This window comes from Hyaena hyaena, unplaced genomic scaffold (assembly GCF_003009895.1).
Source record: "Hyaena hyaena isolate Hyena2069 unplaced genomic scaffold, ASM300989v1 scaffold_58, whole genome shotgun sequence".
NCBI lineage: Eukaryota > Metazoa > Chordata > Mammalia > Carnivora > Hyaenidae > Hyaena > Hyaena hyaena.
This window is the reverse complement of record NW_024080689.1, coordinates 2,090,334-2,102,870: the sequence shown is the minus strand read 5'-3', so window position 1 is coordinate 2,102,870 and position 12,537 is coordinate 2,090,334. Positions and strand designations below refer to the sequence as shown.

General features: G+C 50.6%; 1 protein-coding gene across 2 annotated transcripts in view; it reads right to left on the bottom strand.

Annotated features, from left to right (window-relative positions):
- GAS7 (growth arrest specific 7) overlaps positions 1-12,537 on the bottom strand; it is a 214,714-nt gene that overhangs the window by 84,900 nt on the left and 117,277 nt on the right. For both annotated transcript variants that reach the window (XM_039231485.1, XM_039231486.1), the window contains exon 2: positions 10,148-10,268. In XM_039231485.1, coding sequence (XP_039087416.1) covers positions 10,148-10,268 — 121 coding nt within the window. The remainder of the gene's footprint in view (positions 1-10,147; positions 10,269-12,537) is intronic.

The following is a 12,537-nucleotide window of genomic DNA, read 5'->3' as shown; positions in this document are numbered from 1 at the left end:
GTCCCAATTTGTCAATGCTGTCAAGTCACTGAACATCTTAAAGCACTATGTACACAGAGTAAGATGCTTCTGGGGATGGTCTCTGGTCTGAAGACAATGTAGCACGTGACCCATCACACCTACATCTTTTCAGTTCAGTTTGGCAGCATCTGGAAGTCCCGACCCCTCCGTGACCATCAGGTCTCCTACCAACACGTGCAGAGGCACCCTAATGCCGCTGCCCTAGAAATTTAGCCATCGTGGTTGAGCACCGTTTTTTTTTTTTAAAGAGTTCAAGCCAAACAAATATCGTTTTCTATGGGTATGCAACTCAGAGCCGTACTGTACTCTTTTTTTTTTTTGTCCTTTAATGAATGAATATTGGTCAAGCTAATAACTGGTGGACATTCTGCCACCTGATACAGTTGGGTTGACCAAAGAGGGATGGCTGAACCATTCCATGCCATCAGATGCCACCAAACTCTGCTCACGGGGTCACGGGGCGCTGCGTGATGCGTGGTGAGGGGTCGGTGACTCGACACGGGCACTCACTTCCTAACCAAAGCTGAGGCAAGTTAAGGAAGCCCCCGCCTAAAAACCTCCAGAGAAGAGCAATACGCAAGTGAACACCTTACGACTTCTTGCTGCATCAAAGGCTTGAACGATTTCACTAGACTCTTAGGTTCCCTGAAGCCAAGGATGGTGTTCATTTGATCCAGAGGTCAGAGGGCTATACAGGATGGGAAAATGAAAACCACCTAAGCCCCCAAATGCTCCAACTTAACCGTAGCTAGAAGCCAAGTCGAAACGAGAGTTCAGTGTTTTTTTTTCCTCCAATGGCGGAAATGCTGAGATTAAAAAAGAAATTTTGAACTTTTGACTCAAAAGCTCTGAAATTAAAAGATCTGCCACTCATCCGGGTTAGAAGGATCAGAATAAAGAACTGGAAGGTATCCACAAGTCCGTTACCTTGACAACACTAAGAATATAAACGTTAGCCGGGTTGAAGGGTCTTTCTTGACAGGTTTATACTCAATCTGTAACTTGTCGGCATAAAACTGAGTGATCTGTTTGGAAGTGGCACTTCTCGGAGATTCCACGTTACCTACAGTAGCTTAGGTTATACAACCTTTAACCTTGGTACTAAAATAAGTGTTTCCTTGTTTGAAGAAAACTGTCTTTTTCCCACTGTATCTCCGTAAAAGAAAATTGGATTTAAATGTACTCGTCAACCTCATGCTATGTGATCTGCTGACGGTGGCTTCATCAGTTTTACTGTCCTCTTCCAAGTCAAAAGTGGGTGGGAACTATTACAAAGAGCTTAACAATATAAAGCAGACGTTTTTACTCAATTTAAGATTCCGATTCAGTGGGTCTGTGGTGGGACCTGCCTGCATATGGGTATTCTTTTAACGTTTATTTATTTTTGAAGAGAGCCAGAGTGCGAGCAGAGGAGCGGCGGAGGGAGAGGGAGGCATAGAATCCAAAGCAGCTCCAGGCTCTGAGCTGTCAGCACAGAGCCTGACGTGGGGTCGAACTCCAGAACCGTGAGATCATGACCTGAGCTAAGGTTGGACGCTTAATCAACTGAGCCACCCAGGCGCCCCTCCGTTTTTTTAAATTTCTTTTTAATGTTTATGGTATTTTTAAACAAACGCCTTAGGTGTTTCTGATGCCCCCCAAAGTCTGGGAATCAGGCAGAAGGAACTTCCATTCAAGACATCATATGCCTCTTGTTATTGTTAGTTTATACGCCATAAAATTCTCTCTAAAAACACGTAACAGAGTAGTTTTTAGTATATTCACAGAACTGTGTAGATAGTACCAACTGTCTAATTTTGGAACACGTTCACCATCTAACCCTCATACCCATCTGAAGTCTCTAATTCTCCCCTCCCCCCGTCCTGGGAAGCCCCTCACCTACTTTCTGTATCTACACATGGACTATCCTGGGTCTCTTGTAAATGGAATCATAGGTATACGCTGCTTCTTATTGGCTCCCTGCACTTAGCATGAGGTTTTCAAGGTTCATCCGCGTTGTAGCACGTGTCTACAAGTATTTCATTCCTGCCGACGCCTGAGGAAGACCCCTTTGTAAGGACACAGCTCATTTTGTTTATCCATTCATCGTGTGACAGACATTTTGGTGGTTTCCGGCCGCTATGAAGACCGCCATCATGAACACTCACGTGTAGGTTTCCGTGTGTGCCTGTTTTCAACCCTTCTGGGTATGAATGTAGGAGTGGAATTGCTGGGTCAACTCCCACACGTTCCATTTTTTTTCATGTTTGTTTATTTTTGAGAGAGGGGGCAAAGGGGGGGGAGGGACATAGGATCCAAAGTGGGCTCCGCACTGACTGCAGTGAGACCGACGTGCGGCTCGAACTCATGAACCCTGAGAGCATGACCTGAGCCGAAGGTGGGCACTCAACCAGCTGAGCCACCCAGGCGTCTCTCACGCATTCCTTTCTGTTTCATTTCAGTATCTGGACATTTCGGGGCTAATCTGCGAGCCCCCTCAACAGCCAATGAGGACAGTTCTTACACTCTTGACCAATATGACCCCCCCCACAGCCAATGAGGGCAGTTCTTACACTCTAAACCAATATGACCCCCCTCAACAGCCAATGAGGGCAGTTCTTACACTCTTGACTAATATGAGCCCCCCCCAACAGCCAATGAGGACAGTTCTTTCACTTTTGACCAATATGACCCCCATACACAGCCAATGAGGACAGTTCTTTTACTCTTGACCATATGACCCCCCCCCAACAGCCAATGAGGACAGTTCTTACACTCTAGACCAATATGACCCCCCCAACAGCCAATGAGGACAGTTCTTTCACTCTTGACCAATAAGCCGCCTTTTCCACAGTAACTCAACTTCCTACAACTTGGCAAACCATAAAATGCCTTTTGTCTCCTTTGTCTTGATTTTTTACGGGTCTTCCACACACCAGCAGTGCGCGTAACTCCAACCCACTCGGCATTTGCCAAAGTTCCAAGAATTTACCGCTCTTTAAAACTGCTGAGATTTGAGGAACGTGTTGTGCACCTGTTACCTTAACGCTACAAATTAAAATGGATTCTCTGCGAGGAAAAACAAAACCCACGCAGAAACAGATTAATAGTAAGCGCTAAGATCTAACAGCTTTGCGTGAAGGGTCCATTAAATAAAAATAATAAAGCCAAAATAAACATGTATGAACACACACACACACACACACACACACACACACACACACCTCTCAGTCAACTAAATGCACCCAACAAAGGCATCTTTCTCGTCTCACATTTGTTCAACACAGATGGACAGAAGAAAACAAGAGAGAGGTTTCTAAGTGTAGAACTTTCTCGGGGCAACCGTTATTAACAGGGAATTATCAGGAGTGTTCTATCTGCAGAGAAAAGTATCCAATTATTTGTAACAGAGAAGAGCTCAAACAATGCTTTGCAAAGTGTTCTACTGGAAAACTTTTCCAGAAACTCACATTAGCTTCCGGTGTAATAAAGTTAAATGGAAATCTACTCATTTAAAGAAAAATTAAAACAAGAAATCAAGAAAACTACCAGCCATTTGGCAAATGAATCCAAAAGGCTCAAAACCTGGGATGATCCTCCAAGCCTCACTAAAAAGCATAATAAAACACTTATACATCGGGAAACTTTATCAAAAGGGTAAAACAGTTCCCAGCTCCCCTGGGCTTCGGTTGGGGCTCCAAGAAGATAGCTGAGTTTTCCTTAAAAATAAATGTTTCAGATTTTTGTTTGCATGATTTACGTTATCCTTGCTGTAAATTAAGTCCCCATCCTCTGCAATACTGAACTGAGGCAATGAAACAAAAAAAAGGATTAAGATAGGATCCAGGCATAGCCTGCCCTACGAATGGCCAAATAACTGTTTAAAAAATTTGTTTCACGCAAAAAAAAAAAAAAAAATGCATTTTTTTTTTTTTTTGAGAGAGAAAGAGGGAGAGAGACAGAGTGTGTGTGGGGGAGGGGCAGAGAGAGGGAGACACAGAATCCGAAGCAGGCTCCAGGCTCTGAGCTGTCAGCACAGAGCCCCACGCGGGGCTCGAACTCACGAACCATGAGGTCATGACCTGAGCCGGAGTCGGTCACTTAGCTGAGCCACCCAGGCGCCCCTGAATGGCCAGGTAACTTTGATCAAGTTCCTGTATGTGGGGGTGGGGGGATTCCACTTACTTATGTTTTGAATGAATGAGCTCTATTCATTAGATCAGGGATCATCACCCTTTTTCTTTTAAGGCCAGAGAGTATTTTCGGCTTTGTGACCACACGGTGTCTCCACTCAACTCTGCCACTCTAGCGCCAAAAAGAGCATGGCCGTGTTCAATAAAACTTTATTTACAAAAAGAGGCTGCAGGCTGAAATTTGGCTGAAGGGTCATAGTTGGCCAAGCCCTGTGTGGGATGATCTGGAAGGATCGCCCCAGGATGACTTGTGGAGCAGATGTCACTGGCCACCGAAGCTCTACTAACATTTGACTCGTCACCATCTGACACGAGAGTTAGATATAACCACAGCACTCGGCACTACGGGAGGCCCTGTGTTTGGGCACAGACAGACACTGGGCTCTTCGTCACGTTTCCACCAACCGCCTCCTCTTTTGACTGCTACCTCACCCACGCTCCACTGACCACCCACCTGGGGCTTGGATGAAGGGTCACTCTGTGGGGCTGGAATCCGTCTTTCCTGGGGCTCTCAGATGATACAGCCCAAAAGTGTGACGGAAACAGCTCTCCAGGGGAGGAAGTTGCCCAGTGGAAAACGGGAGATGAGAGAGAGGTGAGCAGATAAAACACCTCTCCCCTGCACTACTCAAAGGCATGGCTCCTCCCTGAAACACTTCCAGAGAAGTAGACACACCAGGCGGATGTGGTCTCAACAGACCTGTTGGATCTCTCTGCATTTCACTGTCGACACCAGCCAGGGTCATGGGTCTTCTTCCTTTGCCTCTCTTCTCTCTCTCACCCACCCTCACCGCTCTGGGCTTATACATTAAATAAAGCGTTAATACTTAATCCTTGCCTCAGGCTCTGCTTTCTAGGGAAACAGAGCTAAGACATCCCCCTCAAATGATCTTCTTTCTTTAGAAGTGAAGAAACAGAAATAAATGAAGCTATCAGACTTCGAGTGTGCAAAAACCGGGGCGCCTGGGTGGCTCAGTTGCTTAAGGGTTCGGCTTCGGCTCAGATCATGATCTCGCAGTTCACGAGTTTCAAGCCCCACGTCGTGCTCTGTGCTGACAGCTCAGAGCCTGGAGCCTGCTTCCGATTCTGTGTCTCCCTCTCTCTCTGCGCCTCCCCCACTCATGCTTTGTCTCTCTCTCTCTCTCTCTCTCAGAAATAAAACATTAAATAAATGTTTTAAGTGTACAAAGATTAATACATGATACTGACTCATACATTAAACAAAAAGAATTTCTGCCTTCATTACAGGCTTGAAATACCCCTTCAATGTCCAAATGGTAAAATATGCCCTAAACAAGATCTAAAAAGTCAGCATCTCTCCACAAAGGGGGCCTGAGCGCCTATGAGCAGATCACTGCTAAGTGATCAAATGTGCCTGTCCGGTCTTCCTGTGATATACGGAACCAAACAGCACTGCACTGCATCTCCTGAAATGCACCTGTTACACAAACAAGAGGTCCCCCTTCACTCTGGCTTAGGTCCCTAAAAAGGAGAGGCCGTTGATTATAGCTCAATATGCAGAAACGAAACACAACCCCCCTTTTTGGGCAATAGTCAGCTTTGGGTGGCAACGCAGCATTTTCCAAAACAGCGTAGCACAAGCCACATCCTGATACCAGCCGAACCCCAGGGGTTCCCGGGGCCCGAGCTCAGGGCCACCCTGCCTTCGGAACACATGGGGAGATAGGGACTTTCCACAGTCTCTTAAAGCACGCTGGGATGGCCTTGCCGGGTTTATAGGAAAACTTACCCCTTGGATTTCCTATTAGCCATCTGGCCCAACACTATTTACGAGATGATCTCTGCTTCCCCCAATGATTTAAAGTATCGCCTCTAGGGGGTGCCTGGGTGGCTCAGTCAGTTCAGCATGCGACTTTGGCTCAGGTCATGATCTCACGGTTCGTAGGTTCGAGCCCTTCATCGGGCTCAGACCCTGGAGCCTGCTTCTGATTCTGTGTCTCACTCTCTCTGCAGCCCTGTCTCAAAAATAAACAAACATTAAAAAAATAAAATGAAGTGTCACCTCTACCAAAATGACCTACGTTTCAGTCGGTCTCTGAATGCCCTTCTTAACCATCTTTTCTCCTGTGCCCTTCATGATATTGCCTTACTTCTGGGTTCTTCCTACCTCTGACAATTATTTCAAAGTCTCCCTCACCCCTCCTTTCCAGGTTTCCCTGCAGGGGTCTCTGTTAGAGGTCCGCCCTGGGTGACCCCCTGCATTTCACGGCTTCGTTTCTCTGCTCACGAGGAAATAAGAATTCTGGGCTGCCCTCTGCGGTCGTACACGTTGGTCACTGTGCAATGGCACCAGGCCAAAGGGGCGAGAAGAAGTGAAATCCATCCTGCTCTCTGCTCGCCAAGCCAGGCACCCACATGGCCCTCCGTACCCTCATCTCTGGCCCTGGGGGTCCCCCCGTGTCACAGCGCATCCGTCCAAACACAGGCTGGCCACCTCTCCAAGGATCCTACACGCGACACGGACTTGTCTTCTCTCCTCCAAACCAGTCCCTCCTTCGCATCCCGCATTCTCGCCGCACGGCTCCATCACACGAGGCAGAGCGCCCAGAGGAGCCTTGAGGAGTCTCCTTTCCCTGAGCTGCTGCAACCTGTCGGACGGATTCCACCTCCTCCTTCAGCCACAGCTGTGGACGTGAAGCTGACCTCATCCTTTCTGTTCTGATTTAGTTTGCGCGGGCCCACGCTTACCGTCCCGGAGCCTTCCCTCTGCCCGCAAGCGGGTCCTCCACGCTCTTCCGATCTCTTCAGGCCTCTACTTTGATTCCTTCTATTGCTTTCTGTTGCCCAGGGGGCCACTTCCCAGCGCCTCCAGGTGCTCCATGGGGTCGTCAGCGGGTCAGACTGTCCCTTGATGTCTCGCCCTTACGTGCAGTGACCCCCGTGTGGAATCGAGTCAAGCGCCCCTCTTCCAAGACTGGTGTGACAGCTGGTAACGCTGGCGCCCCTCTGCCCCTGAGCCCCAGGGGTCAACACGAACACTCACGATGCTCGTGGAGTCTGGTACCTAGGACGGTGGAGCCGCTTCCCGTCCGAATCTGCACCCCCGCAGCCCAGCCCGGCGGCCGGCGCTGTGCCAGGACCCGTCCCGAAGATCCTAAACGGATTTCGATATAAGCAGATTAGCCCGAGAAAGGTAATGCAGATGTAAACCGGGCTCTGAACGAGTTACACTCACACGGGGTGTAAGAACAGGGACAGGTCACCCGAGCGCCCTCGGCGAAGGCATCAGGATTAAGGGACGCCACAGGTGTGTGGGAGAGGGAGACGGGCGGGAAAGGTGCGCGGCGGCTGGAGCAGGGCCATGGCCCCGGCCCAGGTCACATGGCAGGAGAGACCCCGGAGCTGGAGAGAAAGGGGGACGCGGCTGGCCCGGCCAGGGTGAGACACAAAGTCAAATGGCTCCAGGGAGTCAGGAGTTTGGGAGGAGAGCAAGAGACTGCGTCGATAGCGACCTCCCTACAAGAGCGATCAGATCCAAAACCTTCATCGGCAGCCCAGCAGCCAGTCTCAGAAAGCTAGCGGGGCTCCCTGCTCCCTTTGGCTAAGGAAGAAAACCTTTACTATGATGTTCGGGATCTGCACGATCCCTCCAAACAGGACTGTCTCTGTGCCACCAGAAAGGCATTTCCAAGGACTGCCTGGGTGGCTCCGTCGGTTGAGCATTCGACTTCGGCTCAGGTCATGATCTCACCGTTCATGGGTTCGAGCCCCGCGTCAGGCTCTGTGCTGACAGCTCAGAGCCTGGAGCCTGCTTTGTATTCTGTGTCTCCCTCTCTCTCTGCCCTTCCCCTGCTCGCGCTCTGTCTCCTTCTCTCTCTCAAAAATGAATAAGCATTAAAAAAGAAAAAAGAGAAAAAAAAAGAAAGGCATTTCCCATCCCCAACCCTTCATCGATCGGCCAGGATTACTGCGAGCCTAACAGAGATTCTGGGCAAGGAGACAAAGGGCCAGTCCTACGGGACATAACAGAGGGCTTAGAGCGGGGGCGGGAGCTCGAGGGCCCCCCCCCCCTTATCATACAGCCCATGAGCTCCCGAACTAAGATCGTCTTAAGTGCCTGAGAGAGAATCACGCTCGGGACACATAAATGCCATTTGACATTCACATTTCAGTGTCTATAAATGAAGTTTCATCGGAACACGGCTACACTACACTCTGGGTATCATCGATGGCAGCTTACACATGACAAGGACTGAACTGAGACGCACTGACGGAGACCACAGGAGCCACACGAACAAAATCATGTAACTACCGGGCCCTCTGCAGAAGAAAAGTTTGCCAGCCCTCAGCGTAGAGCCTCTTGGGATCATTATATCCCCGGGCCCACGGAGAAACCCTGACCCCCAGGCATGGGCTAACGTCTGAGCCTCAGAAAAAAAGCTACCAGACACGGTCAGTTAAGTACAATGGGATTTTACTACTCCCTTAACGGACAGGGGAGAGTTACGTTAACAGCAGCGGACGCCTGTAACGTCGGATTACACGGATTACACGGCTGTGCTACAAGGTGAGTTCCACTAACGGGTACACGTGCGGAAAGACGCCCACAAGATGCTGCCTGAGTCGCTTCTAGAACACGGATCGTTCTTCCGATTCATTAAAAAGCATAAGCATGCCCATGATAGAGGGTTAGAGGGTACGATTGTCCGCAACGATGTGCACAATAAATAGCTTTAGGGAAGGGACCCACAGAGTTTTACCTTTTCTTGTTTTCATACCCACTGAGTTTCGTAACCAAGAATATACTACTCTCTAATTTAACAAGAGCACAATAAAGTCAACGCAGATTTTACAAAGCCTCTCTTCTCCAGCCACCCGCACTCAGCCCCTCTGCAACAGAGTGGCTGATCCAAGACCCCAAGGACCTCGGGATCATGTGGGTGCAATTTCTGCACCTCCCGGGCGGCAGCTCGTGCATAGAAGTTCGGCTGAACCGTCGAGGTCGGACCACAGGGCAAGGCTATTGATGGGTTTGTTTGGAGGAAGCTTAAGATTAGAATGACCAGAAATAGTTCTACTTCCCCTTTCCTAGAAACCCCAGTTACGGCTTCAACAGGCACACGCCCCTCCAGCCCATGGAAGGCGGGACGTGCGCGCACCAGCGACTCCTAGTGGCCACTGGCGTCTCTGCAGCCCCGCAGGCTTGCAATCCAGACAAATTAAGGGTCCCACTGGGTGGGAAGAGGTGACGGTTAAGTCAGGGGGGTGCAGACAAGGGAGGGGAAGGACCAAGCCTGGGCCAACACGAAGATACGGACTGCATTTCACATCCCGCCTTGGCACACACCTGTGATTCGCCCCAAATCGAACCTTCTGGGGAGGTCAAGAAGCAGAGCCCTTTGGCTGCATTTGCTCTGCCCCGCCCCCCACCACCTTGTTCTAGAACTGACTTCTATGAAACTGCCCCGTTGCCTTCTTGCATCCCCAGCCTGCAGCCCGTATGCTGGGCGGTTCTGGAGTCACCTTGAGGCCCACCATAACTGGGTGCAGGGAGGCATGGTCCTAACTCAGCTCAGAGGTTCACAGGGGACCCGCGTCATCTATTAGAAAAAATAATTCACAAGTAGCCCCAGTATTGCCCAACGAGCGTCCCCAGAAATGCGAGCTAGTGGGATACTTTGGGGGAAGACGGTGCAGGGAAATTAGAGCAACGCCACACCCGCGACCCCCGTCTGGAAGCTTCTGTCTGATGAGCACCTTCTATGCTCCGCGATGGGCCTACAGTCGCTAAACCTGGCTGTTAGTTTCCAGTGATGACCCCCCTCCCCATCGGGCCCTGACCCCCAGCACCCAGCACCGTGGGGAAAGCAAGAGACCCTGCAGCCAGATTTCCGGAGATGCCAGAGGGAGACAGAAGCCCCGGGGGGCGGAGGGGCTGGTGCAGGGTGCCCCCAGGGTGCCCCCCGGACCCCCCCCCCCGGAGCGGGACTCACCATTGGTGTTCGTGTTGACATAGTAACGCCGACCTTGCGGAGACAAGTAGCTCTGCCAGCCAGGCGGAAGAATGACAATCTGGCTTTCCTCTCCCGGCGGTGGGGGGACCATTCCAGGCTTCTGCGGAGAGGAGAGAAAAGGTCACATGCGGTGGGCACGGTGGGGGGGGTGCTGTCGGGGACAAGGGCCTGCACCTGCGCTTGCTCGGGGTGCCCGTCACTCTGCACACCCCTACCGCGGAATCCGAAGCCTGAACGGCCCCCCAGGATGCCCAGTTACAGCAGCAGACGGGGCCGAGGCCGGCTGTGCGACCCTTCCAGAAGTAATTAACGCACGTCTCAGCAGAGCGCGATGTAAAAGCTTCTCGGACAACGCCGAGAACAGATGAAGAGCGAGGTGCGGCTCTTCTGGTCCAGCGTCCAAATCTCTCAGGGAGATCTGGAAAGAACCGGGCTCAGGAGCCAAACCACGGCTCCCTTCTGGTCACGCGCACTCACGTGTGGTTTAATTTGTTTGGCCACGAATAGCAGTGCTCTTCTTCAATATAAGAGTCAGAGAGGGGGGTGCCTGGGTGGCTCAGTCGGTTAAGTGCCCAACTTTGGGTCGGGTCATGATCTCACGGTTCGTGGGTTCGAGCCCCACGTAGGGCTCTGTGCTGACAGCTCAGAGCCTGGAGTCTGTTTCTGATTCTGTGTCTCCCTCTCTCTCAGCCCCTCCCCCAATGGTGCTCTGTCTCTCTCTCTCTTTCAAAAATAAACATTAAAAAATTTTTTAAATTTCTTTAACAAAAATAAAAACCAGAGGGGCGCCTGGGTGGCTCGGTCGGTTGAGCATCCGACTTTGACTCAGGTCATGATCTCACAGTTCGTGAGTTCGAGCCCCGTGTCGGGCTTTGTGCTGACAGCACGGAGCGCACTTTGAATCTTCTGTACCCCTCTTTCTCTGCCCCTCCCCCGCTGACACTCTTCCTCAAAAATAAACGTTAAAAAAATAATAAAAATAAAAATCAGAGGGGCATCTGCGTGGCTCAGCCGGTTAAGTGCCTAACTTTGGCTCAGGTCATGATCTCGTGATCTGTGAGTTCAAGCCCCACATCAGGCTCTGTGCTGACAACTCAAAGCCTGGAGCCTGCTTCAGATTCTAGGTCTCTCTCTCTCTCTCTCTCTCTCTCTCTGTCTGCACCTCTCTTGCAGTTCTTTCTCAAAAATTAATAAACATTAAAGATTTAAAAAATTTAAAAAATTTTTAAAAATAAAAATCAGATAAAAACATGCATAGAATAGAGAGGGAAAGCAGGTGTAGACAGAGGTTATAACAGAGGCAGGATTAAGGGCAATTTTTCTTCTCTCTGCCTTACTTCTCACTTGCATCTAAATTTCCTCCGAATGACAAAAATAAGTAGTTTGCAAAGGAACATTTAAAAATAAGGAAAGAGGGTCCAAATTAGCCCACACGGTGGCTGTGCCTTCTGAAGGCAGTAAATGGATATTTTTTTAGTTTTTTTTTAATGTTTTATCCATTTCTAGGAGGGGGAGAGAGAGAGAGAGAGAGAGGCAGCGTGAGCAGGGGAGGGTCAGAGAGAGAGGGAGTCACAGACTCCGAAACAGGCTCCAGGCTCCGAGCTGGCAGTCAGCACAGAGCCCGACGCGGGGCTCGAACCCATGAACCGCGAGATCATGACCCAAGCAAAAGTTGGACAGCCAACCGACTAAGCCACCCAGGCGGCCCAGGCAGTAAGTGGATTTAACAACACGGGGAGAGTAGGCTGTGGATTCCTCAGCAGACCAGGACTCCGCTTCAGACGGATGACAACTCATCTGCTCCTCAACGTCCTCGGCGTCTCTCAGCCGCGCCCACACAGGCACTTTGGGTCACTGATGAGGACTGCTTAGGAAACAACCAGGTGACACATTGAAAGCAAGCAGTCCAGAGGCGCCTGGGGGGCTCAGTCCGTTATGCATCCAACTTTGGCTCAGGTCACGATCTCGTAGTCTGTGAGTTCAAGCCCCGGGTCGGGCTCTGTGCTGACAGCTCAGAGCCTGGAGGTGCTTCAGATTCTGTCTCCTTCTCTCTCTGCCCCTCCCCCACTCACACTGTGTTTCTGTCTCTCAAATATAAATAAAGATTAAAAAGCAAAAATAGCAAGCAGTACAGACACGTGGCTCCCTGGCCACCCTGCTCTGTATTAAGGCTGCAAAACCGTGTACACGTTACATCAAGTCGATCCTAGATGCTCCCAGGGCCCTGAGCAAACACGGCCTCCCCGCGGCCAGCTTCTGTCTCCACGCCTCTGAACCCGCGGTGCGTCTCTGAGTCAGCACAGAAGGCTCCGGACACTACCAGGGGCCGGACGGCGGCCAGGAGCCCCTCTCGCCAGCAGGGCACGTCC